The sequence below is a fragment of the Pongo pygmaeus genome, chromosome 4 (assembly GCF_028885625.2).
Source record: "Pongo pygmaeus isolate AG05252 chromosome 4, NHGRI_mPonPyg2-v2.0_pri, whole genome shotgun sequence".
Lineage (NCBI taxonomy): Eukaryota > Metazoa > Chordata > Mammalia > Primates > Hominidae > Pongo > Pongo pygmaeus.
Genome location: NC_072377.2, coordinates 136,433,199 through 136,460,923, shown reverse-complemented (window position 1 = coordinate 136,460,923; position 27,725 = coordinate 136,433,199). Strand labels below are relative to the sequence as shown.

The following is a 27,725-nucleotide window of genomic DNA, read 5'->3' as shown; positions in this document are numbered from 1 at the left end:
GGAGAGATTTTTCCAAAATGTGTATTCAGCCATGCCATTGCCCTAACTAAAAACCTTCAGTATCTTACTATTGTATTTGGAATAAAATTTGAGCTCCTCCATAAACTGGCTCATCTACCACTTTAGCTTCATCCCTCACACTCTTTGCCTCTTATTTTATGTAACAAGAAACCACTTAGAGTTCCCTTTTCGCACTCTGCCATTTCTCACTCCCATGGCTTTGTTTTGGTGTTGCCTCTGCCTATAATGCCCTTCTCCACCCACTTTTCCCCGTTTGCTGGTTAACTATAACCCATTATTTAACATCCATCTGATTTGGGAAGTCTTCCCTGACTGTCTCTCCCTCTCCCCTCCTATGCCTGAGATGGGTGCCCTTTATCTCATGCATACCATACTGATAATTGCCCAGTGTTTCTCTCTCTCCACTACTGGACGTGAATGTGCGCTCCCTAAGGTCAGAGGCATTCATGATTCCTCTTTGTATCCTCAGTGCCTGGCATAGAGTAAGCAACTAATTCATTTCTGTTGACTGGCTAAATGAATGAATAGGAAGGAAAAAAGTTGGCTTTTAAATACGTAAAATAGGCTGAAATGTTCTCAACATAATTTTGACTTAGCATAATGTCTGCATGTCAATATATCTACTCTCATGTGCCTGTTTGCTTTTTACTATGTATACTATAAATACTGTGTTCTATTCCTGTTAAAGGTGTATTCTGCATTTGGTTTTTAGGTTAAAGCCATTCACATCCATTCTGACATGTTCTCAGTTCAAAATGGCTTGCTGACACCAACACTAAAAGCTAAGAGACCAGAGCTGAGAGAGTACTTCAAAAAACAAATAGAAGAGCTTTACTCAATCTCCATGTGAAGTTCAATGAAAGTTCTTCTCAGTATAATGGACTGTGTAGCAATATTATAGTTATTCTTGAAAGTAATGAGTCAAAATGACACAGCTGAAAATGAATAAGCATCTGATTTTATGACTGAGCCTTTACCTGTCCCAAGAGGTCTTTAACAATATTTTCTCTATCATCAATGAGTACACTTTATTTTTATTATTAAAATGATATTGTGGTGGGCTGCTAAAAATATCGCAAATGGCAATGTAAAAATCAAGACATTTTCTCAAGAACTGTGTACCACTAAAAGTAATATATTGTCAATGTTCACAGAACTATTAAACATAAAGGAAAAACATAAGTGATATATTGTACTTAATTATTTGTGAAACAGTAACCAGATGCAGCAAATATCTAGGCAATGTGGACTACCTCATTCAATAACTGATTGTCAAAATCACAATTAAATCAGACTTCAAAAATTAAAGCTAGGTATATAGAATCATGCTAAAACAAAACATGATAACTCATAGTCTACGTAACTTCAGAATCTTTAAACATGGCAATCCATATTGTCATATGTGAAAATTTTCTCTCTGATTTTTACTTTCATTCATAAAAAATGAAAATTCAGAAATTCTTTTTTTCCTTTTTGTTTTGAGACAGGGTCTGCTCTGTCACCTAGGCTGGAGTGCAGGGGCTCAATCATGGCTCATTGCAGTCTCCATCTCCTGGGCTCAAGCGATCCTCCTGTCTCACCTCCCAAGTAGCTAAGACTACAGGCACACGCCACCACACCTGGCTAATAGAAAATTTTTTTTTTAGAGATTTTGCTCAGGCTGGTCTCAAACTCCTGAGCTCAAGGGATCCTCCTGCCTTGGCCTCCCTAAGTGCTAGGATTACAGGCATGAGCCATTGTTCCCAGCCAAATTCAGATATTATTAAAACACATGTCATATTTATATAGTAACTTACCAAGACCTTTCAATACATTTTCTCATTTATTAAGCTCATTAAAGTATTCAGGAACTACCTAGAAAAAATATAATGTAAAACTATTCAAGGATAGTATGTGTATGTTCATGGACTTCTTATCATAATGAATTCTAAAAGACATCTGTTGACTCTACAATGAATGGATCCTTGAGGAAGACTTGGGAGAAGAAACTCAGAGTTATTTCTCAGGGTAGGCAGCAATTAATGTACCTACATTCCTTGCTGGGGTCTTCTAGTCTTCCATTCCCAATGTGCCCATGCTATGCCTGGAAACCCTATATGGTTGTAATTCTGAACAATTTCACTTTTTTTCCAGTAAGAATATCAAGGCACAAGGTGGGAAGGAGGGGATATTATTTCCAGGGAAAATAGTTTTTCAACAATATAACTTTGATAAACCTCTTTAAAATGCCCCAAGAAAACTTTTTAAGTCCATAGACAAAGAAATACCGCCTAATGGCATAATTCCATTCCTAAAATCTTTAAGTGTGCCGAAGTTTAACCACTAAAACCTCCTTTCTTGCATTATGTATTTAGACGCACCGTGTATTGGGGTGTCAATAATTTCTTCTAATTAAAGTCCAGATACTATGGACAGCAATTAAGTTCCAAGCTATAGATTGTGCCTCTGAAAAAGGCATGGACCCCAGGAAGGTGTTTTTCTTCTGTAGAGACAAGACTCTAAAAGCATATGAACAATCCATATGCAATTCGTGTGTTAATTTAAAATGTATGTGCTCAGTGTTTGTAGTCTAGAAGCTCCTTTCCCTTGGAGGAATGCCAGGCAGTTTGCAAAAATAAATGCTGTTAGTTAAAAACCACATAATCACATGGGCCTATTGAATAAATATGCATCAGTGATTATATACTTATATTTCAGTCTTGTCAAAAGTGAATCACAGTTTCATTTGATGTATTTACCCAGTCTTTTTATCCAGTCTTTCTTGGGCATATTCTCTCTGAAGACCCGCTGTTGCACTTCTAAATTTGACATTTAAGAAATGAGCTAGTTCTATACACACTGATTTTTAAAGGCGTTTCTGAATAAACTAATACTTAAAATGTCCAAAGTCACATCTGTACAGCATTAGATTTTTATATTTAATATATATTTGACTAATTAAAAGTGAAAATTGTTACCTGAACTGGATATTCATACTATTTTAAGGGCAAGTTGCTTACATTTCAATAACAACAAAAAAAGAATCTGTTTCCCATTGTCCTCCTACTCAACTAAAATTCATAGTTGGCTTTAAGTCCAAAAGAATTTTGAACAATGTGACATAAACAAGTAATTTAAAACTTATTTTGTTTTATTTATACTTTATAATAGATATGACAGATTATGGACCACTTAATATGTCTTCTTTTTGGCTGGGCACGGTGGCTCACTCCTGTAATCCCAGCACTTTGGGAGGCCGAGGCGGGCAGATCACGAGGTCAGGAGATCGAGACCATCCTGGCTAATACAGTGAAACCCCATCTCTACTTAAAAAATACAAAAAATTAGCTGGGCGTGGTGGCGGGTGCCTGTAGTCCCAACTACTCAGGAGGCTGAGGCAGGAGAATGGCATGAACCCAGGAGGCGGAGCTTGCAGTGAGCCAAGATCGTGCCACTGTACTCCAGCCTGGGCAACAGAGCGAGACTCCGTCTCAAAAAAAAAAAAAAAAGCAAGATTTCTTCTTTTTGCCACTTAAAAGATCTTACATTTCTAGATTTCCACGTCTATGTGGAAATCATCACACTTGGGCCAATAAATGGGTTAGTTCAGATGTGCTGAGAAAAGTAAATAGTGTACCCTAAATATCTTGCATGTACATTTATCTATTTCTCTGTTTAATGCCACTTAATTTTGTAAGAAATGAGAAATGAACCCCTATGTATCAGTGGAAAAATCCTTCTTGCTTCAGATTTCCCAACTTTATTCTGGAGGAGAAAAAAATCTGTATTTCTCATTAACAGAGATAGAAAAAGGTGATGTACTTATGATGGTCACATTCATATTGGGCATTGGATCTATTTAAGCCTAGAAGTATAACAGATAATCAGTTCCTTAAGTGTAAATATGTTCTTAAATGTTCGGCCTTTTTATCTGTTATTCAAATGTATTAGTAATTCTCATATTTTGCAAACAGATCCTTTTGTGTATATTATAAAATATATACCAAATCTGTTTTTCCTTTTGCTGTGGAAGATGTCTTTATATAATATTGAGACTTCCCTTGCAAATGGGAGAGGAGACTCTGGTCAGGTATAGTATGTAGACCTAGCCCCATGTATGAGGAACTCATAAACTCAGAAATCCAAGGATTAAACATTTTATGTCTCCTTCATTTATGCAAGTCATGCTTTCATTCTACATGTAGTTAAAGCTACAAGTATGAGAAAAAATAGAACTTTCCATTGGAATTTTTTACAATCAGGTAATGTTTTAGCAACTTCAAATCAGCACTTAATTTGATTGTATTACCTATTAAAGAACCAATAACCTTTCCTTTTTCTGCAGTAAAGAAAAGGAAATATCCTTTATTTTCCAAATGTATGAAGCATAAATGTGATATAGTTATTTAAAATATTAAATACTTTAAAATGAATGTAAAGAATGGGAAAATATATTTTTGCATGAAAACAGACTACTTACAAATGTGCTTAATATCTCAGGAAAAAAAAGAATGAATAACCATATATAAAATTGGTAAACTATAAATTGGCTGTATTTCCTTGCCGGTTCTAATTTTAAGGAAGCATTTACATGAAAAGAAAAAAGGTTCCTAGTAGTCTGAATTTCCTCTCGAGTATGCTAGAAAATACTTTCTGTGAATTTACAATTAACCGCAATAAGAAGTGGGTTAGCATTCAAGTAAGGTCAATACCCCAAATGAGAAATTCTTCAGTTAGAACACATTAATGGTTGTAACACACAGGCAGTAGATAAATATTTGAAATGTGAGCATTTCTAAACTTGGTCCCAAATGGAAAGGGTTTCATGAGGTGACAGTGGCTTTTAAACATTCATTTGACTGATTATTCTAATTTTCCTTGTTAAATCATTGCAACAGTTGCATGGGGGAAAATGGATATTTTTTGAAGAATTGCTTATTCTACTTTCAATTTTTAAAAATCGAGGGAATTAAAATATTACTTTTTTAAATATGCATAAAAGTATCTTAACTGTAATTACATTTTCAGTTGCTTTGTTATAATAGCATGCATATTAAATATAAAATGCATTTATGAAAATTTTTGTAAAAAATAAAAGATTTTTCATTTCTCAAAGATGCTTATAATTACTATTTTATATATTTACATAATATAATACCCTCATGTGAGTATATTTGGTAATTATCAATCACAGTTACTGCTTATGATAAACATAGTATCAAGCTACATTACCAATCAGTATACTTTACATCCGTACTCTACGTCCTCTGTTAAAGTTCCACAAACTCCAAGAACTTATGGTCCATCCAGAGAAAAGCTCCTCTGCCCAAGCCTCTGTTGGAATTTTTGCTATTGTCAGATATCTCCTGGATTTAAATCATTTTTATGAATACATAACAAATAACTGTCTTCAAATTTTCCATTATGGTGGCCTTTAAAATATCATTTCCATGTATTTTACTCATATTCAGAATAATGGATACAATTTCTAAAAATAATGAATTCTGCTGTGTCCAAGATATGCAGATTCTGCCTTCTCCATGTGTTTGCTATCATCCATTCCTCCCTATTGTCACAGCTATTAGTGTAGTTTGTGCCACCCTTATCTCTTGTCTGGAATATTACAGTGCTTTCTTAACTAGCCTTCATGTTTCCACTCCAGCATCCTCAAATTTCGCCATCCACATTTCAGCCAGGGCAATCTTTCTAAATTGAAAATCTAGATAGAAAATGCCACTTTCCTGCTTAATAGTCCTTCAGTGACTTCCCATAGTTTCCAGGATAAACTTCAAACTCGCTGGTTCAGCACACAGGGTCTAGCATCTCTTCTACTCCCTCCTCCATGGAGCCTCGGCTCCAATCATACTCATTACTTTTGTGTTTCCCTAAAAGCATCATACTTTCTTGTGCCTACGTGCCTTTACACATGTAGTCCCTTTCTCCTAGAATGCCCTTTCCTCTAATTCCCCTAACTCCAACCATTCATCTTTTAAAACTCGGATTCCAGCATCCTTTTCTCTGAGAAGCTTCCCACGTGGTTGATTGGTTGATAGTCCTTTTGCCCCACCCCCACTTAGACTGAGTTGCTTGAAGTTTTATGTCCAGTGCAGCTCTGGCTAATAGCAGATGCTAAAGAAATGCCTATTAAGGAAAATCCCCTTGGTCCTTTTTCATATGTTGCATAGCATTAAGACTGCAATACCTGAAGGTATATTTCCTCTATCACTGTATTTTATTCCATTCTTGTCATCCAAGCAAAAATAAACTGGTTTGCAGTTGGATTCCCGTAGTTCACGGATAGCACCACAAAGATGCTCAGTGGGTTACTCCATAAGAAAACATCATTCAAAAAGATTTACTCTGGGCTCCGGTGAATCTCAAACCCACAAACTGGCTGTTTTCCCAAAAGATTTATTCAGAAATCTCTTTGACATTTGTTTTCCCATGGAAGTTAATATCTCCATGACTGTTCCAAGCCTAGTCAAATCCACCATGTGTTGAACTGAAATGCTGATTACTGAGTTCTGGGTCTAGGTATGGAAGCAGTGCAATGGGGAAATGGAAGAAGTTTGAACACTCATTATTGAACACTTGCACTGGTGTTTGCAGATTTGGAAGTGGAGTAGGGGGAAAGAGATGACTGAATTTGAGATATCTCTGCCCTGTCTCATCCTTTTGTAGGAGACACGTTTCTTTCCCCCTTTATAGGTTGACTCCAGGTGAAGTATCAAAGAGACCAAGTCTGTCTCTAGTTCCTTCACTTCCCCTTGCTACCAAGGAATTCAAGATCCTCTCTTTGCTCCCCCTACTTTTCTCCCAGCCATGTGTTAGGAAGAATGGGAGTATGACAAGCGCAGCAGCCAGATGCCAGGAGAACCATGGTCCCTATGCCAATCATCTGTTTTAAATAGCTTCCCTACACTCTGGTTTCCTCAGTGGCAAAATGAGGGGGCATCTAGATCATCTCTGAGGACCCTTTTGGCTAAAGAAATCATATCAAAGTTTATTTCTGGTTTTGAAACCTGATACATTAATTCCCACAAACCTATGGGAATTACTTGATGACACATCAGTGAATGTAATTCAGTATAGTGAGACAGAGTTCTAGGGAACAGGACCACCAAATGGCAGACCAGCTTTTGGTTTAACCTATTTTCATTTTGCAATGTTTCTTCCATTTCTGGGCCTAAGGCACCCCAGGCTCTAGACCTCCCAAATGTCATTTAAGAACTCTGAATTTTTTCACAACAGCCCCCAAAGGGAGAGGGGGGAGCATAAAGGCCTGGCTTGTAAACTACAGACTGCCTGCCAGCATATTATGGACACAACTAAAGAAAGGATGTTGAAAGATGATAATTGCTTTATACTGTAGCAAGGCTGTGAGATCCTTAACTGAAGGACCATTTCCGACTTACTTCTGTATCCCCAGGACCTACGACAGTGCTTAATACAGATTAAGGTGTTCAGTAAATATTGATTCAGTGACTCAAAACACTAGGTAAAACCAGGTAAGAATGCCTACCATCTGTTCTTTAGAAAGCTAGATTTTGAGGATTAATTATCTAGTAAATCGATTATCATGAATGTTTCTATGAGCAGATTTTAAATAAAATATTCAGAGTGATTATATTACAAAAATACCATGGATATATATGTGCTTATATTCGCACATACAATACTGAGGTGTTACAGAAAAATCTTTGAGCTTTTCATAGTTTTATCTCTTCAAACTGCATTTTAAATGTTATGAAATATTTCCACTTTTTAGAATAAAAAGATGGTTATTGTTATGTGCATAATATGCTCATCTGATGTCGCCAGATGGTTCAACCTAGGGTATGGAGAGAAAGGGAGGTAATTCTAACATATCTCTAATTGACAGAGCAGAAGAGTTTGTTACCGAGTAATCAATGGGCTCACTGCCTGATGAATGTAGAGGCTAATACCATGGCACCGGCTTTTGGGAAAAGAAAAGCTTTATTGCACGTGGGCTGGCAAGGAGACAGGAGGAAATGCTCAAATCTGTCTTCCTAAGCTGGGGTTTGGGTTGGTTTTTATAAGCATAGGGTAATGAGATGTGATCTGATTGGATCTTGTAATGAGGTGATGCTGGGAGGCATGATCTGACTGGATCCTGCTATGGAATGAAGCCAGAGCTCAACCTGGTTGGATGCTGCCATGCCATATCTACTTCTTAATTCAGTCCCTCCTCCTTGATCTGAGCACTTGGTTTCCCCTGTGGCTGCATGCTTGGTTCATCTAGGCATGCTCAGGTTACATGACCTCAGGGTTCATGGCAACTGAAAAACAACTCACAATTTTGTTACATAAAAGTTGAACCAAGGCTGGGCAAGGTGGCTCACACCTGTAGTCCGAAGAATTTAGGAGGTCAAGGCAGGAAGATCACGTGAGGCCAAGGGTTCAAGACCAGCTGGGATAACATAGCAAGACCCCATCTCTATAAAAAAATTTAAAAATCAGCTGGGCGTGGTGGCATGTGCCTGTAGTCTTAGCTGCTCAGGAGACTGAGGTGGGAGGATCACTTGAGCCCAGAGTTTGAGGCTGCAGTGAGCTATGATTGTATCACTCCACTCCAGCCGGGGTGACAAGCTAGATCCTGTCTTAAAAAAAGAAAGAGGGAGGAAGAGGGGGGAGGAAGGGGGAGGAAGGGGGGGAAGAAGGGGAGGAAGAAGGGGAGGAAGAGGAAGAGGAGGAGGAGGAGGAGGAGGAGGAAGAGGAGGAAGAGGAGGAGGAAGAAGAAGAAGAAAGAAGGAGAAGGAGAAGAAGGAAGAAGGAAGAAGAAAGAAAGAAGAAAGAAGAAAGAAGAAGAAGAAACAGATTGGTCTGGTGCAGCAACAAGTTGAGGCCCAGGGCACAAGGAGGAGAGCCCCTATGGAATCTTCTTCCTTAACCACAAGGATGCCCAGATGTCTAGAGATGGCTCCTGGACACAGGCTAAGGAACTGTTTGTCGTCCAGAAGCAGCCTCCTAGAGCCCGGGATCTTCAGAGGCTTGGTTAGCCTCTTAATTACCATAGCTTTCCAGTAAGTTGCAGACCCAGGGGACTGAAGTTGATTCCTCAGGGAGAAGCTCCTTGTCACTTTAAGGTGCATTCAGTCCTCTTTGTGACCTTCCTGCACTGAGGCCAACCCCTCACAAGACTGCCTGTGTTGGTGGCCTAAAACTCCATTACTAAGGCCTTATGCAGTGCTGATAAGGAGAGCTCGTTCAGAGGAAGTGTTGGGCCCACCCAAAGGAGGGAACGCCTTTACTCCTGCATGCCCAGTTGAATTAAGCATGCAGCTACAGGGGAAACCTAAGTGCTCAGACGGAGGAGGAGGGGCTGAATTAAACCTTTTTCTGGACGAGGAAAAAGTTTTTTCCAAAAAACTCTCGTTTCGCTGGAGTTGAAGGAGCCTGCGCCAGCGGCCCAGTAACCCCTGGGCTCCTACAGGAGGGCTGGGCGGCTGCCGCGTTCCTCCGTTTTCCCAGAAGCCTCTGCGCGGCCTCACAGAGATTAAAAACGCGGGAGCGAGGCCCGGCAGCACCAGTTCTGGGGCTTTTGCTTTCGCTCGATTAGTTGCTGTGGGGCTGCTCCGCGGGCCTCGCCTGGACGCTGACTCCCTGCAACTTAGCCCTGATCCTCAGGAAGGCAGGCCATCGAGAGTCCAGAGGCACCCGAGGCCTGGGGGTAGGGTGGGATAGCAATGTGGCCGCTACGGGTCTATACCCGCAAAAAGCGGGAGGGTCAGAGGCTCAATCTCACCCCGACGCCAGACCTAGGCTCTCCAGCGAAGGCGGAGGCCCCGCCAGGTACATTCTCAAAGCTCGCCCACCGTAAGCTCAGCCGAGCTGCCTGCGGGACGGGACCGAGGGCGGGCGGGGGCGCTAGGCCTCGGGCCCAGGACCCCCCCGAAGCCGGTGGGTGGGTTTCTTGCCCTGAAACGTGCCGCCCTGTCTCAGGTTCGAAGAGAAAAGGCAAAGCGCACGGCTTGTCGAAGATTGCAGAGAAAGCAGAGCGGAGCAGGCAGGGAGGTAGCGGCTCTGGGCCGCCCAGGTATGTAGCCTCGAGTAACAGCCCCATCCTAGCTGGCCGCCTCAGAAAACTTCAAGCCGAATTTTCTGCTAGTAGCCTTTATTCTCACAGTCAATGAGCAAAACAAATACAGTACTCTGATTTTGCTCTTCTCAGAACATGGACCCCAAAATTTGACTTCAGGAAGATTTATTTTTAAAAAGGGGAAGGCTTGCCAATTTACGCAAAAGGAAGTGAGATAAATTGGTCGGTGAGCTAAACGATTGTGTCCCTGCATTTGGGTTTTGGTGCAAGTCACCACTCTGGTACTTACTTCGTCCTAAAGGTGTCCCTAAAGAGCCTTTCAGATTCTAAAGAGTCTGAACAGAGACGTGGAGAGCCAAATCCAGATGGTGAAAACTAATTGTGTTGTCTGTTTGTTAGCCCTCGCTTAGCAGTTACAGGAGAGAAAAGCCTGCAAGAAAATAGGTCTAGTGAAGACATCCAGGATGAGAAGATTGCACCGTTGAGTGTATGTATGTTTCTCTTTTAGTCCTTGGATACACTTAGTGTAGAGATTATCAGTACCTGATGTACCTCCGGATGAAAGAATAAAATGGGCTTTGTTCTGTAGATGTTACATAGCTCTCCAGTATTTTTATAAACACCGATGTGTCTTTAGACAGGGCCTTGAATTTCTGACTTGACTAGATTCATAGTCATGCATTTTTGTTTTTCTCTTTCCCTTGACACGTTTTTGGAGAAACGTCCATAATTGGTGAATTTTCTGTATGACAAATACAAAATGTTACTTAATAACTCCTTTTTTCATGTTTTCCATTTGATTTTCCATTAACAACTGGAAACATTCATTACTAAGGGTTTAATATGTTACAGAGCATTCTAATGTTTATTCATTAGAATATTTTATAACTTCTTGATGTGCTGTATTTAATATGAATTCTGTGCTATATTTTAAAGCTGTACAGCACTAATTTAGGGAAACTCAGATTTTAAAAATTGCTTGTGATTCATCTGACATTAACATTAAACTTCATAGTCAAGTTCCTTTTTTTTTTTTTTTGGAGACAGGGTCTTGCTCTGTCACCCAGGCTGGAGTGCAGTGGCACAGTCTTGGCTCACTGACTGCAGCTTCCGTCTCTCGGGTTCAAGCGATTCTCCTGCCCCAACCTCCTGAGTAGATGTGATTACAGTCGTGTACCACCACCCAGCTAATTTTTGTATAGAAGGGGTTCTCCAGGTTGGCCAGGCTGGTCTTGAACTCCTGACCTCAAGCGATCTGCCCGCCACGGCCTCCCAGAGTGCTGGGATTACAGGCATGAGCCATCGCACCTGGCCAAGTTCTATTTTTTTTTAACTTAATATTCCTTTATAACATGTTTTTGGGGGAAGGCAGTTTCAACACAAGACATTTTTTTAAAAGGCTTTTATCCCATATTTTAACAGTGTAAAGTAGTCCTTGTAGAGTATTTATACTATGAAAAAATAGTGTTTTGAAAGTTTCTTAAAATTTTTATATATTTCTGTTCCTTTTTTCCTGTCTTTAAAAAAAATTACAAGTTGTCTTATTGTATATTCCCATACATTAAATATTCTTCAAAAATATGACTTTCAGTGTCTTCATAGTGTTTTGTCTTATAGATAGATATACTGTAATTTGTATTACTATTTCTCTGTGGTTGGGAAATTGAGATTGTTTCCTAGGTTTTGCTGTTATTGATATCCATAGACATTCTGTTACAGAAGTTTTTTGTGTACCTCACATTGTTACCCTAAGATAAATACTTTGCAGTGGATCACAGGTTGGATCATGTTTCAAGTTTTTTATTCATGTTGATAAATCAGCACCATCTTAAAATTTTATATATATGTGTGTGTATATATATGAAATAGATAGATAGATGAAAAGTAGCATTTTTTTACTTTTCATTTCTTTGAATGCTGGGGAAGTCGATACTTTTTTTCTCAAATTATTGGCCATTTGTACTTTTTTGTGAAATGTCTATTAAATATTAAAGATGGCTATACTTTTGTACATACATATATAACCAATGTTTCCATATTTGTTTACTTGCCTTTAATTTTATTTCTAGCATTTTAGACTTACTAGTCTTTTCTTTTGATTTATATATTTGCCTCTATAGATGGAAAAAAAGCCCCTTCCCACTAGGGAACCAGAAAAATATTCACCTCTATCTTCTATTTGCTGTCATCCCACAGTAGTTAGTTGACTAGCATATTGTTGATTACAAGATATGTTCATAGTATTATATTTTAATTTTTTTTTAGGTTTAATATTAAATATCAGATTACATCTGAACAATAAACTGAATGTATTATATATATGAAACATACAAAGTTGATGTTTTCATTTTTCTAAAATAAATCTGTACAAGATTATAATATAGAAATGAACAATCTCATAATTTTGCTATAGTTTTAATTCTTATTTCACTTAGGAATCAGTTACTGATGACCTCCAGGTTGATAGTAGTTCATCAAGTAGTGAACTAGTATCAGGTAAGACTGTCAAATGTGAACTCCCTCAGCTTTCTGTTTTTCCTCCAAACATAAGCATCCATCTGTATCTCTCCCCATCTTCCCATCTCAGTGGAAGAGGTGTCTTTTCCCTACTCCAAAGTGAATCCTTCTGACTCTGCTATAGATCTCATCCTTAAAGCCTTTAAGCACATGCCAGTAAATGTGAAATTACTTGTGATAAGTACTGTAAAAGAGATTGACTTGAGTGTGATTAATTGAGTTTACCTAGAGAAATTAGGGAAGACTTCCATGAGGGAATGGTAATTGAATTAAGATCTGAAGGAGAGTAGAAATTAACTATGCAGAGATGAGTAAAGAGAAATTCAGGCAGAGGGAAGCTCTAACATGGGACTGAGCATTATGTGTTGAGTAACTGAAGAAGGCCAGTATGACTGCAGTACAGAGAGTAGGAGGAAATGTGAGTGTAAGACAGGATTAGACAACCGGTTTGAGGCCCTGCATAGCCTTGTAGTCCATATAAAAAATATTGATGTTTATATTTGGAGCAGCAAAAGTCATTGAAGTCATTTTAATAGAGAATGATATGATCACTTTAGCTGCAGTGTGGAAGAAGGACTGGAAAGAATCAGGAGTGCAGTTAAGAGGCTGTTCAAGTAGTTTAGGGGAGAAATAATGGTGCCTTCTACTAGGGTGATGACATTGGAGATGGAAAGAAGGGTGCTGATGTGATGTGATGGCTATTTTAGGTTATGAGACAGGATTTGGCAAATGAAGAGTGAAGGAGATGGAGGTGTCAAAGATGACTACTGTTTCTGGCTTGTATAACTGGATACAAGGTAGTGTCATTCACTGAAAGAAAAACTGGTTTGAAGAAAAGACTAGAAATTCAGTTTTTAGTACATTAAGTTATGAGTGCATTTAAGATGACTAAGTAGCAATATCAACCAGATAGTTGGATATGGAGGGCTGGAGATAGAAATTTGTGAGCCATCTACATATTGGTATAATCAAAGTTATTTTGAAAACAAGGATGCCACCAGCACATCAGAAATACAGAGGAATTCTTAAAAGCAAATGAGACAAGATTGATGAACATATCAACAGCAGGAAAAAAAACCACTGCAGAGGTAAAAGTAGCCTGGAAATACTCTAAACCCTTGATCAGTAAAGCAAAAGACTGTAATAGAAGAGCTCTTGATCGGGCACGGTGGCTCACGCATGTAATCTCAGCACTTTGAGAGGCCAAGGCAGGCGGATGACTTGAGGTCAGGAGTTCGAGACCAGCCTGGCCAACATGGTGAAACCCTGTCTCTACTAAGAATACAAAGTTTAGCAGAGCATGGTGGCAGGAGCCTGTAATCCCAGCTACTCGGGAGGCTGAGACAAGAGAATCGCTTGAACTTGGGAGGCGGAGGTTGCAGTGAGCCAAGATTGTGCCATTACACTCCAGCCTGGGGGACAAGAGTGAGACTTCGTCACCAAAAACAAAAAAAAAAAAAAAGGAAGAGATCTTGAAGGAATTGTCAAGGTGATGGATTAAGAACTACATTTGAAATATCTGGTCCCTTTTTCATAATCCCCTTCTTATATTGGAAACTCTGACAGCTACCAGTGCCTGCTGCCAGGAGAAAACCCTGATAATTACTCCCAAGCAAAGTGAACTGTTGGGGGGGCTGGCTCTTAAGGGTCAATGTTGGGGCTGAGTTGATAAACAGAGGAGAGTCTGAGTAACTCCATATTGCTACAAGGATAGCAGAGGAAGAAAAAAGTAAAAGATGTAGTCAATTCTTATGTTTGTTAACTCAATAATAAAGTTAGTATGGCTCTCTGAACCGTGAGACTTCTGATACAGCAGACTTCCAGTGTGGACACTGGCCAGACAATTAGGGCAGTGCCCCCATGTCACCTACAGTACCTAAAAAATACAGGACATCCCCACCTAGAACACAAGTTCCCAGAATGTCTCATCACTCTTCCAAGATCTCCAGAAGCAAGCCACTATTTCAGAATTTTTACTTACTGCCATATAAACAGATTCTCAGAGAAACAAATAAGGCAACCAGGAATATCCAAACTTTTGAAGAAAACCAGTTCCATGGAAAAGAGGCAACAAATGCAACAAACAGAGCTAACGTTTGAGGAAATGGCACAAAACTAAATATCTGTAGATACAAGAGGCCACTGAATCCATAATATAGCAGGCTGCTATGAAAAAAATTATAGTCCCTGGGAACTAAAAATATTATCAAATTAGAACTTAACCAAAGAGTCTAATATTGGAATTAATTCAACTAAAATTAGTGAGCTAGAAAATAGACTAGAGGAATATTTCCTAGAATGCATTGCCAAAGAACATGGGAGGTGCTCAGGAAATGCTTTTCTCTCCTTCTTCCTCCTCTCCCTTCTTTGCCTTATTAACTTTTTCAAAAATAAATTCAGGAGCCATTTCTCCTGGGAAGCCTTTTCTGACTTCTCTTTTTCTAGGTGACTTGTTCTACCCTGGTAGTTCTGTGGCACTCTGTATACTTCTGTCAAAAGACTCAAAACCACAGTGTAATTGTTTTTGTCTGTCTTTAACTCTTCAAAAAGAGGAAAATGGCTCTAAAACCATTGAGAATTAGCACTATCTTTTATCTTCCTATCTCATGCTTGGAATACATTTTCAAAGATAATACAGGTTCAAATAATTGTCGAATGTCTCAAATGCTTGTTGGATGGGTCTTGTACTCTATTTAGAGAAAATACCATTTAACCATAATCAGCATTTTCTAAAATCATAGTTTAAATATATGAGAAATGTCCTTGATTACTAGGTTTATCAAGTTGACATGTGAAAGGTATAAGGAAATACAAAATTAGTTGTCTCTAACTTACAAACGGCTTGTATTCTGAGAGTGCATTTGCTGATTGATATTTGAAACTTGAAATACTTTTTCCCATAATAAAATACTGTGATGGGCTAAGTTTTGAGCAGCCCACAGAATTCTAGTTAACATATGATTTATTATTTTAATTCTACCTTAGAATCTAGTAACTTTATAACACGTTGAAAAATTAATTAAGGATTTTATATTTAATGTTGAAGATTGAATACACATTTACTTCTCTTTTCTGAACCCCTACTAAAATATCAATAAAGGCATAAAAATGTTGTAAAGCCGTAGGTTCAAAAAGAAGAGACCTCAGCTAGCAACAGATAATTAATGAAAGTTTGGAATGTGGAAGGTAGATTAATGAATTATAATTGACCTAACCGATCTTAAAAAAAAAAAAAAAGCCTGAAAACTAGGTGTCTAGAGTAGAGACAAACCAAGAAACAAATTGATTCAGGCTAAAGGTTCAGGAATTAGAGGCATTACATATTCCTGGAGGAAATCTTTAAAATAAGATTTTTTTTGAATCTTCAAAAGTAACAGATGCTTTGATCCTTTCCCTAACACACTGTGGCCAGGCAACTATGCTTCTTCCCACCCTGGTAGTCTAAGACATTGAAGCAGAGGGACTAGATTCAAGGATACTGTACTGAAAACTAGCAGTGACCGGGGAGGAAAGGGAATTAAGTGAAAGTCTATATATTTTGATGTGAAATCCCCAGACCCCTTATGCACTCAGGCAAATACACTCCAACTAGAAGATTAGAGGATTCCTCTTTTGGAAATTTCTGTCCCCAGGAGAAGACTGGAATTTGTGCATTCTGGTAGTGTGGCCTGGTCCCTGTCTAAATGCTCTTCAGTAAAATCCACTTCTTCCTAAGCCCCAGTTGTTATGCCATTTTGGTACCTCATTCTTGAACATTCAAGAATTAGCAGACATTTTAAGTAAACATTTAAAATAACCGCTACTAAATAAAAGAAACTTGAAGGACAATGACAGTACAAGAAAAATCTTTTAAAGAGCCACAGTTTCATTAATATCCTCAGGATGATGAAAAAATGTTGTGTCCATGAAACAAGTGCAGGTTCCTATAAAAAGCGTTCAGAACAAAAAGAATTCGTTAAAAAATAAAAATGTGAAATCAGAAAACATTCTGTAGAATTGCATGATAAATTTAAGGAAATATTCCAAAAAGTTGAACAAACATGAAAGAGAAGATAAAGGATAGAAATAGCATCAGTGGTGACACAACTCCATAAATGTACAAAAAAACCACTGATTGTACACTTTAAAAGGGTGGGTTTTGGCCGGATATGGTGGCTCATGCTTGTAATCCTAGCACTTTGGGAGGCCGAGGCGGGTGGATTGCCTGAGCCTAGGAGATTGAGACCAGCCTGGGCAACATGGTAAAACCCTGTCTCTACTAAAATACAAAAAATTAGCCAGGCATGGTGGGGTGCACCTCTAATCCCAGCTACTTGGAATTTTTGAGGCAGGAGAATTGCTTGAACCTGGGAGGCGGAGGTTGTAGTGAGCCGAGATCACACCATTGCACTCTAGCCTAGGTGAGAGAGCGAGACTCCATCTCAAAAAAAAAAAAGGGGGGGGGTGAGGGGTGAGTTTTATGGCATGTGAATTATATCTCAATAAAGTTGTTATTTTAACAAGAAAAATAATTAGAAGATGAGTCCAATGATTCTAACATCTAAAAAACAGTAGTTCAGACATTATAAAGTAAACAGAAGGAAAATTATTAAACACACAAAGCTAGAAATTTTCCTAGAATTAAAAATGGTCATGAGTATATTTACTGAAAGAGCCATTCAGATTCTGAATAGTATGAACAGAGATACTGAGAGCCAAGTTTGGATGGTGCAAACTGCTCACCCCAATAAATGAAAAAAAAAACCACACCAAGTTACAACATTATATAATTTTTAAATCTTCAAGATAGAGAAATGTATTAGTTTTCCAAAGAAAAAATAATCAGTTGCAATAAGCGATCAAGAATATCAGTGGCATTGGACTTCTGAAGAACAACTCCAGAAGGTAGAACATGGTGGGGAGAAAAATGTGTTAAGAATTCTAAAGAACACTGATTTTGCAGAGTCAAGATGGACTCCCACTCAAAAGTTGTCCTGGATGTCAACACTGATTATGCCATCCACACACCAAGAAGGTATGGAAAGGTATTACTCATATAATGAGCCTTTCCTTTCTCGGGAGAAAGGTGACTCCAAGCAGGACTGAAAATGACTTGAGAATGCAGGGGAAGGAGACCTGGCCTTGAGTTTTCATGATATTAAGAGGATTGGACCAGGTTGAGGTTTCCTGTGCATGGTTTGAACTTTCTACCATTGCCAAAAGATGGAACACCAAAGCTCTCTTGTCACCCAGATGTGAGGTGGGAAGGGGAAGAGGGAACAGTGAGGTTTAAAAGCTGTCACACATCAAAAAATTGAATCAGTCTCTTAAATATACTAACCTAGAATTCTTACCCAGCCAAACTGTCACTCAGTTGTTAGGATAAAGGAATTTTTAGACACATCTTCTTTGTACCTTTTCTCAGAAATGAAGCAGATGTTTGTGAACCAGGAAATAAATCAATAAAGAAGAAATCATGGGATCTAGGAATCAAAGTCTCTTATCTAATACAGGAAATATGTGAATTTCTTAGGATAATGGTAAAGGGAAATACCAAGAAGACAACTGTGTGGGATGCATGGAGGACAAACAGTCCAAATTTGAGCAAATGGATTGAGATCTCCAATAGCTATACTTTTTTAAAAAAGAAGAAAAGACAGAAGAAGAGGGAGAGAGGGAGGAAAATAAAAAATAGATAACCTGGTGTTTTTAAAAGTACTGAGAGGAAATTTATACTCTTGGAAAAAGTTGGCACAAGGCCGGGCGCTGTGGTTCATGCCTGTAATACCAGTACTTTGGGAGGCCAAGGTGGGAGGATTACTTGAGGTCAGGAGTTCGAGACCATCTCTACTAAAAGTACAAAAAATTAGCCAGGCGTAGCAGCACGCACCTGTAATCCCAGCTACTCAGGAGGCTGAGGTGGGAGGATCGGTTGAGCTTGGGAGGCAGAGGTTGCAGTGACCCAAGATCCTGCCACTACACTCCAGCCTGGGTGACAGAGTGAGACTCCATCTCAAAAAGAAAGATAAAAAAAAGTTGGAACAAAATAGTACTTAGTATTAATACTAAATAAGTACTTAGAAAACAAATTTTTAAAATTAGGTAATAAATAGCTCAAAGGAAAAGAAATTGTAGCAAAAAGGTGATGAATGTGGCTCACAGTATAGGGCTTGGCTATGAGTATATTTGAATAGTCATAATAATAGAAACATTGAATGCATTTAATTTAGAAATGTAAAGGAGCTGCCTATCAAAAGAAACCATTAATAGAGTTGAAAGTAGTCATCTCTAGAGAGTAGAAAATTATGATGGGGAGATATGAGACAAGAGATTGCAGTTATTGCTATAAGCCTTGTAGAACTATTTGTCATTTTAACAATGAACAATTTGATAAAAATATATTTTTAATTGCATTTACATTTCTAACTTGTGACACCAGAACAGCCTCCCACTGATACAGCATTAACATTTATTATTTTTTCTACTCACCTACCCAGATGGTGGGCTTTCCTTATTTCTGAGCCTGGCTTGAGTTCTGGGGCTTGGTGTTAAGGATCGCTCAGCTATGAGGGGTATTCATAAAATTTTGAGAAATGGAAGGCCAGACAGATACAACATGTGGATGGGAAGGATGAAGACAGTGTGAGAAGGATAAAAGTTAGCAAGGACAGGGACAGGACACTCTAGGGCAGTTGGAGAAGGGAAAGCAAAGGATGCTCAGAGGGACAGCCTACTACTCTGACAGTTGAGGATATGGAGAAGGATGGTAGATTGAGTCAGTCAATTTAAGTGTTGCAGTGGCAGCTGGAGAAGATGGCCAGGTAGAAAACAATTCTCATTTTTAACAAGGGAGTTGGCATAGGAGAAAAAGTTGTGGTGAGGTCTTAGGAGGAAGGACGAAGAGTTAGTTGTCTCAGGTAGGTAATGGATGAGCAGAGATAGGTGTAAGTTAGTTCCAGGACAGGAAATAATAGGTTTTCAGAACAATGCTCCCCTTTGATCTCTTACTCACCACCCCCGACCCCCGCAACCAGTTTCTATCAGTGTTGATCTCTATCTTGTCATATTGGAAATGTTTAATAAATGTAGACTAAATATAGCAGAGCACATTTTCCCTTTTCTTACCAAATCTCTGGTTCTCCTCAACTTTTAGTACTATGTTCTGTCACCATCATTTATTGGACAGTTCTTCATTCTAGTCCACTCCCATAGGAATGACTTTAAGACCACTGAGTCTGGGAAGATTCTCTGTTCAAATATTTGTCCATTTTCTTATTGAGGATTTGTTTTCTTATTATTGAGTTTTCATAGTTCTTCATATTCTCATTTTTCTTTTTTTTTTTTTCCTTTTTTTTTTTTTTTGTAGAGACGGGGTTCCACTATGTTGCTCAGGCTGGTCTCAAACTCCTGGGCTCAGATGATCCTCTCACCTTGGCATCCCAAAGTGCTGTTATTACAGGCATGAGCCACTGTGCCGAGCCAGTTCTTTACATTCTGGATTTCAGTCCATTTGCAAATGTTTTCTCCCTATCTGTAGCTTGTCTTTTTTTTTTTTTCCTTTTTCTTTTTTTTTGGATGGAGTCTCACTCTGTCGCCAGGCTGGAGTTCAGTGGCCGATCTTGATCTTGATTCCCTGCAACCTCCACCTCCTGGGTTCAAGAGATTCTCCTGCCTCAGGCTCCCAAGTAGCTGAGACTACAGGTGTGTGTCGCCACGCCCAGCTTATTTTTGTACTTTTAGTAGAGATGGGGTTTCACCATGTTGGCCAGGATGGTCTCTATCTCTTGACTTCGTGATCTGCCTGCCTCTGTCTCCCAAAGTGCTGGGGTTACAGGCGTGAGCCACTGCACCTAGCCTATAGCTTTTCTTTTAATAGTCTCTTTTGAAGGGAAGTTTTAAATTTTGCTGAAGTCCAAATTATCAGTGCTATTGTTTTATGAATCTTTTTTAGTGTTATATAAAAAAATTCTTTGCATAACTTGGTGTTACCATTTTCTCCATTTTTTAAAAGAAGTTTTAGAGTTTTAGGAGTTACATTTAGATCTATGACGCATTTAGAGTTAATTTCTTTCCATGATGGAAGGTATGAGTGCAAGTTTTTTTATTTTGTTTTTTTCATATGGATACCTAGTTGTTCCAGCACATTTTGTTTAAAAGACTATCCTTTCTCCACTGAATTGCCTTTACATATTGGTCAAAAATCAGTTGCTTATCTATGTGTGAGTCTATTTCCATGCTCTCTTATTAAATTCCTTTAATCTATTTGTGTATGTGTAGGCTTATTGTTTTTTAGATGAAATAACTAGAATCACCCTTTCCTCAGCTAGTTAGCTTACAATTAGTGGGTTACTTATATATAGAACTTAAATTTTGGCTGGGCACGGTGGCTCATGCCTGTAATCCTAGCACTTTGGGAGGCCGAGGCAGGTGGATCATGAGGTCAGGAGTTCAAGACCAACCTGGCCAACATGGTGAAACCCCGTCTCTACTAAAAATACAAAAAAAAAAAAAAAAAATTAGCCAGGACGGTGGCGCATTCCTGTAATCCCAGCTACTCGGGAGGCTGAGGCAGGAGAATTGCTTGAACTGGGACCCAGGAGGCGGAGATTGTAGTGAGCCGAAATCAAGCTACTGCACTCCAGCCTGGACTATAGAGTGAGACTCAGTCTCAAAAAAAAAAAAAAAAAAAAAAAAAATTAAATTTTTGAGCCAAGAATCACAACTGAACCAAAGTAGAGAAAAGGAGTAAGTTTTAAAACTTTGAAAAACAACAAAAGGGGATTATAACAAATTTATCACCATCAAAAACAGAATGATTGTCCAAGATCAAATTAAAATAGTTTAAAAGATTATGCCTTTTTAGTTGTATGTAGAAGCAGTTTTATGTTCTAGTAATAATGTATAACTAAGCATGTACATTTCCATACATTTCAATTTTTAGGATTTCACATCTGTTTTGTATCAAAACATTTATCCATTTTGTTTGTTCCTTTATTCTACAGGATTAAGTTTGCACCATGGTATGGCCAGTTCTCTTCTGAGCTGTTCAATCACAGACTCTTACGCAGAATACAAGAGTTCTGAAGAGAGCTTTCCATCACCTGAACTGTTCAGAAAATCAGATTATTTAGGTGAGAAAGTAATTCCAACCTTAAATTGCTCTTCTACAGAAATTATTCTTTTGTCCACAAATCCTCCAATGAATAAACGTCCCTTTCAAGAAGGCATACTCCTCTTCCTCACCACCTCACGTCCCTGACCATTACCCGTTGTGTTTCATTCTCAGTCACATAGGACTAATAGAGCAAAAGCCCTCAGATCAAGGAAGGATGAAGAAATGTCATTTAGCATTTATATGTAATACACATCCAATTATTAATCAATTTTGCACCTAATGAATATATACTTGTTCTCTTGAACCATGTGTTATCTTTTTTTTCCTATACTTATCTTAGTTTTCAGCAAATAACTTAAATGTTAGCTAGGCCAAGTCCCTGCTTGAATTTTCTCCACAAATTAAGAGTTATTTACATTTATTATACATATAAATATAGCCCTTGGTTAATGATGGCAGATCAAATACATGCCTTACTCTACAATCTTGCAATGGCAGAAAACAGCTTTTTCTTTAAAGTAATACACTCATAAGGACAAAGATAATTGGAAAAAAGAAAGTACAAAGTTTGGAAGGTTAATCAGGTGGTCTGATACAGCAGACGTAAGAAAGCAGAGTCCTAAACCAACAATGTGAATACCTCAGAAACAAGCCAATTTGCACTATAGTGTCACAGAAAAGCTCATAATTTGGTTGTGCCAAATACTTGTAAATAGATGTCAAAAACATGAAAGATGTGGTTAACTGCTCCTTTCCTGCTCAAAGGGAGCCTGGAGATTTATTCTTTAGAATATTTTGAAACAGGGACTCTAGACTGGAGAATACTAAGTCCTTTTAATAGCAGGGATACTGTGGTATTTTGAAATATCAGTCCCAATTATTCGTTTCTCTGTGGTATTATATTCATACCCTCGTAATGGGTGGAGTGTACTTTTCCACTCTCTGGCTTTGGGATTGGCCATGTCACTTGCTTTCTGCAACAAACACAATTTAAGAAAAGCTTTCAAATTGCTTAAATGGTTGGGCTTGTCTTCTTGCACTTTTGCCATTATCATGAGAATGTATCCTAATTAGCTTCTGCCTCTCTCGTGGAACCCCAGAATGAGAGTTACAGAGTGGAGCAGTCTAGGCAACCAGCTCACTTCAGAGAACTGCCCCAGCTGACCTGCAGACCTGTAATCTGAGTTACCTGAGCCAACTAATAGACATGGAAACAAAAAATAAATGCTTTTCACTTTGTGCCACTGAGATTTTGTGGTTGTTTATTAAACAGCCAAAGCTGACTGCTGCAGATAATGTACTGAATTTGGAAGAGGGAATTAAGTAAAAGTGTACATCTTAAATTATGGGATCTGCTCACCCAATGCTTATTTCCACCCCACCCCAGTAGCCCATTTTTCTTGTCAGCTTCCCAGACTTGAACCTTCTGTTGAGAAAATGGAAGATTATTTTCTCAGGAACTGAGTACCCCAGAAGAAAATATCTAAAGATACTGACCTCAGGAGTCCTCAATGAAACTGACCGGGTGGAAGACCCTACAGTGAAGCCAACTATGTGACAAGCCCCACCTAGGTAATAGGGATACCACTTAGCCTTTTAGGAACCGCTTTTAAATATGAACAGAGAGCCAAGGATCACCAGACTTCTGAGGAAAGCCTCTAACATTAAAAAGAGATATCAAAACAAAACAAAATGTGAGAATGGTGTCAGAAAGATGTTGAAACAGGAAGCCATGGACCTGCCTACTCCTTATGGACACACCAATTCAACAGCAATTTATGGACCAGTTCCCTTTGTGAAAAATTCAGAAAATAGTCGACAGGCGCCTGCATCCTGGCAAGCATGGGGCCGCCCACATCAAAGCCAGTAGGAAAATTTGAGACATCTTCACCATAATTCCTACTCCTAGCACAGCATCATACAATTGAGAGGAAACCCATACCACAGCCTTCAGCTTCTCCCTGAGGGGAAGAGCAAGATAAGGGACTTGACAATACATCCAGTGTTCTGAATTCTCTGAGGGATGCCTGAGGGAACTGATTTCAGTCTTGCCTGTGTCAGAGTGCTGATAGGACCCAACATACCCAAGGTGACTGGTGACTACTGAGAACAAAGATGACAGTTTGGTCTAGGACACAAACATTTGCCATAGGCTCTCCACCTAGCTCAGTGCAGAGTGAGTGGGGGAAAAAGGATTCCAGCTTCTCCCTCGGGAGAGAAAGAGTTGGACTTTGTGTCCAATGTTCCAACTTTTCAAGGGATGTTCTTGGGACTAGCTTCTGTCACACCTGTCTTACAATGTTGACAGGATCTGACGTATTCTAAATGCCTGGAGGCTGATAACAACAAAGATGGTGGTTTGGACTAGCACAAAGATTTGAGAGATCCCTGGGTAGGCTTATTCATAAGGATCTTCTGTACAATGCCAGTCTGCAAGACTGGGAGAAGTGGCTGTTATTTTCTAATGTGTAGATGCTTATAAAAGTAAAATTGTCAAGGAAAATTAAGAAGCAGGGAAACATGGTCCAAACAAAGGAACAAGATAAATCCCCAGAAACTGACCCTAATGAAATGGAGATATACAAATTGTCTGACAACTAATTCAAAATAATCGTTAAAAAGATGCTCAACAAGCTGAGAAGAACAATACATGAACAAAATAAGAATTTCAACAAAAAGCTTTAAAAAGAACAAAATAGGAATTTTTGGAGCTGAAGAATACTATAACTGAACTGAGGCCAGGCACAGTGGCTCATGCCTATAATCCCAATGCTTTAGGAGGCTGAGGTGGGAGGATCACTTGAGCCAAGGAGTTTGACCTTACAGTGAGCTATGATTATGCTACTGCACTCCAGCCTGGGTGACAGAGCAAGACTGCTCTAAAAAAAAATAAAAAAGAATAAAAGAAAAATTCAGTAGAGCAATATAACAGCACACTAGCTCAAGAAGAATCAAGAATTAGTGAGCTTGAGGACAGGTCATTTTTAAAGACTCCAAAAGCAATTGCAAGAAGAACAAAAATTGACAAATGGGACCTAATTAAACTGAAGAGCTTCTGCACAGCAAAATAAACTATCAACACAGTAAACAGACAACCTACAGAATGGGAGAAAATATTTGCAAACTATACATCCAACAAAGATCTAATATCCAGAATCTATAAGAAATTTAAATCAGCAAGCAAAAAAACGATCCTATTAAAAAATGGGCAGAGGACATGAATATAAAGAAGACTAAAGAAGTATGTCTTCTTCTCATTAGAGAAATACAAATCAAAACCACAATGAGATACCATCGCATACCAGTCAAGGTGGCTATTATTAAAAAGTCAAAAAATAATGTGTTTGTGAGATTGTAGAGAAAAGGGAAAGCTTATACACTGCTGGTACACAGGAGGAATGGGAATATAAATTAGTTCAGCCAATGTAGAAAGAAGTTTGCAGATTTCTCAAAGAACCTAGAACTATCATTTGACCCAACAATTCTATTACTGGATATATTTCCAAAGGAATCATTCTATAAAGACACATGAACACATATGTTTGTTGCAGCACTTTTCACAATAGCAGAGACGTGGAATCAACCTAAATGCCCATCAGTGGTAGACTGGATAAAGAAAGTGTAGTACACATATACCATGGAATACTACACAGAAATAAAAAAGAATGAAATCATATCTTTTGCATCAACATGGATGCAGCTAGAGACTGTTATCCTAAGCAAATTAATGCAGGAACAGAACACCAAATACCGTATGTTCTCATTTATAAGTGGGAACTAAACATTGAGAACACATGGACACAAAGGAACAGTAGACACTGGGGCTTACTTGAGTTTGGAGGGTGGGAAGAGGGTGAAGATTGAAAAGCTACCTATTGGATACTATGCTCACTATCTGGGTGACAAAATCCATTTGTACACGAAGCCCCAGTGACACACAGTTTTCCCATGTAACAAACATGCATGTGTACCCCCTATATCTAAAATAAAAGTTGGAAGAAAAATAAAGGTCATTTAGCATTATGCCATTAGTGAAGAAAAAAGAATGAGAAGATTGAAGAAATCCTAAGAGACTTGTGAGCCACTATCAAGCAGACCAACATTTGCATTATGGGAGTCCCAGAGAAGAAGAGAGAAAGGACTAGAAAGTGTATTCGAAGAAATAGTGGCTAAAATCATCCCAAATCTGGGGAATGAAATGGACATTTAGATCCAGGAAGCCCAAGGGACCCAAGTAGAAGGAAGCCAAGAAATCCACACTGGGAAACACTGTAATTGAGTTGTCAAAAGTCATATACAAAGATAATTTTGAAAGCAGCAAGTAAAAAGTGACTTGACATGTACAGGGGAGCCCCCATAAAACTATGAGTGGATTTCTCAGCGGAAACCTTACAGATCAGAGAGAATGGGATGATGTATGCAAAGTGCTGAAAGAAAAATTAGCAGCATTATACCCAGGAAAACTGTCTTTCAAAAATGGAGAGACAAGGAGTTTCCCAGACAAACAAAAGCAGAGGGAATTTACCATGACTAGACCTGCCTTACAAGTAATGCTGAAAGGAGTTATTTAAGTTGAAACTCAAGGATGCTAAACAGTAACATGAAAGTATAAAACTCATTGGTAAAGGTAAATATATAGATAAATGCAGAATACAGTAATATTGTAATAGTAGTTTACTATTAAGCTCTTCAGTTTAATTAGATCCCATTTGTCAATTTTTGTTTTTGTTGCAATTGCTTTTGGAGTCTTTAAAAATGACCTGTCCTCAAGCTCACTAATTCTTTATAGTACATTATTACAATAGTAATGTAATAGTAATTGTAATACTCTACAGAATACAGTAATATTGTCATAGTAGTATACCAGAATTAAATCACTTTTAGTTCTGGTGTACGAATTAAAAGATAAAAACGTTAAAAACTAACTGAAGATGTTAATAATACAACATAAAATATATAAATTGTGACATGAATAAAGTGCAGGAGGGGGAGAAGTATAAGTGTAGTTTTTGTATGCAATTGAAATTAAGTTATCAGCTTAGACTGTTACAACTATATAAGATTTTACGTAAGCCCCGTGGTCAACACAAACAAAATTCCTACGGAAGAATCACAAAAGAAGAAAAAGAAAAGCATTATCAATATATACAAAAAGCAGTGGAACACAAAGACAGCACTAAAGGAAAAAGGGACAAAACAATTACAAGACAGAAACAATTAGTGAAATGACAATAGTTAAGTCCTTACCTATCAATAATTACTTTAAATAAGTTAAACTTCCCAATCAAAACACAGAGTGACTGAATGGATAAAAGAACAAGATCTAATGATGTGATGTCTACAAATGACCCTCTTTAGATTTAAGGATACATACACTAAAAGTGGAGAGATGGAAAAAGATATTCCATACAAATGGTAACCAAAAGAGAGCAGGGGTGGCTACATTTATGTCAGACAAGATAGACTTTAAATCAAAAACATCATGAGCGACAAAGAAGAACAAAAATAATAATAAAAGGGTCAATTCACCAGGGAGATACACAGTTATAAATACGTATGCAAGCCAACATCAGCATCTAAATGTATAAAACAGACATTGACAGAACTGAAGGGAAAAATAGTAATACAATAATTGTGGGATAATTCAATATAACCCACTTTTAACAATGGATAGAACATTCAGACAGAAAACAGGTAAGCAAACAGCAGACTTGAACAGTGCTATAGACAACATGGACCTAACATGTATACAAAACATTCTACCCAACAGTGGCAGAATATATATTTCTGTCATGCACAGATAGGACATTCTCCATAATAGATCATGTTATGTCACAAAACAAGTCTTAACAAATGGAAGATTGAAAACATACCAAGTATCTTTTCTGACCATAATGGAACATAACTAGAAATCGGTAGCAGAAGGAATACTGGAAAATTCACAAATATGTGGAAATTTAACATACTCTTGAATAACCAGTGAGTCAAAGAAGAAATCAAAAGGGAAATTAGAAAATATCTTTGGATGAAAGCACAATATATTAAAACGTGGGA

The 27,725-nt window shown here is 38.3% G+C and overlaps 2 protein-coding genes across 10 annotated transcripts in view; both read left to right on the top strand.

Annotated features, from left to right (window-relative positions):
• The window catches only part of ACSL6 (acyl-CoA synthetase long chain family member 6), a 65,105-nt gene extending 59,990 nt beyond the window's left edge, over positions 1-5,115 (top strand). For all 9 annotated transcript variants that reach the window (XM_054488172.1, XM_054488166.2, XM_054488165.1 and 6 more), the window contains one exon: positions 734-5,115. In XM_054488172.1, the coding sequence (XP_054344147.1) occupies positions 734-871 (138 nt within the window). In that variant the 3' untranslated portion in view covers positions 872-5,115. The remainder of the gene's footprint in view (positions 1-733) is intronic.
• A 4,433-nt stretch (positions 5,116-9,548) lies between these two features.
• The window catches only part of MEIKIN (meiotic kinetochore factor), a 126,479-nt gene continuing 108,302 nt past the window's right edge, over positions 9,549-27,725 (top strand). Inside the window, exons 1-5 of the mRNA XM_054488162.1 lie at positions 9,549-9,813; positions 9,964-10,057; positions 10,460-10,547; positions 12,496-12,556; positions 21,559-21,687. Coding sequence (XP_054344137.1) covers positions 9,708-9,813; positions 9,964-10,057; positions 10,460-10,547; positions 12,496-12,556; positions 21,559-21,687 — 478 coding nt within the window. The 5' untranslated portion in view covers positions 9,549-9,707. The remainder of the gene's footprint in view (positions 9,814-9,963; positions 10,058-10,459; positions 10,548-12,495; positions 12,557-21,558; positions 21,688-27,725) is intronic.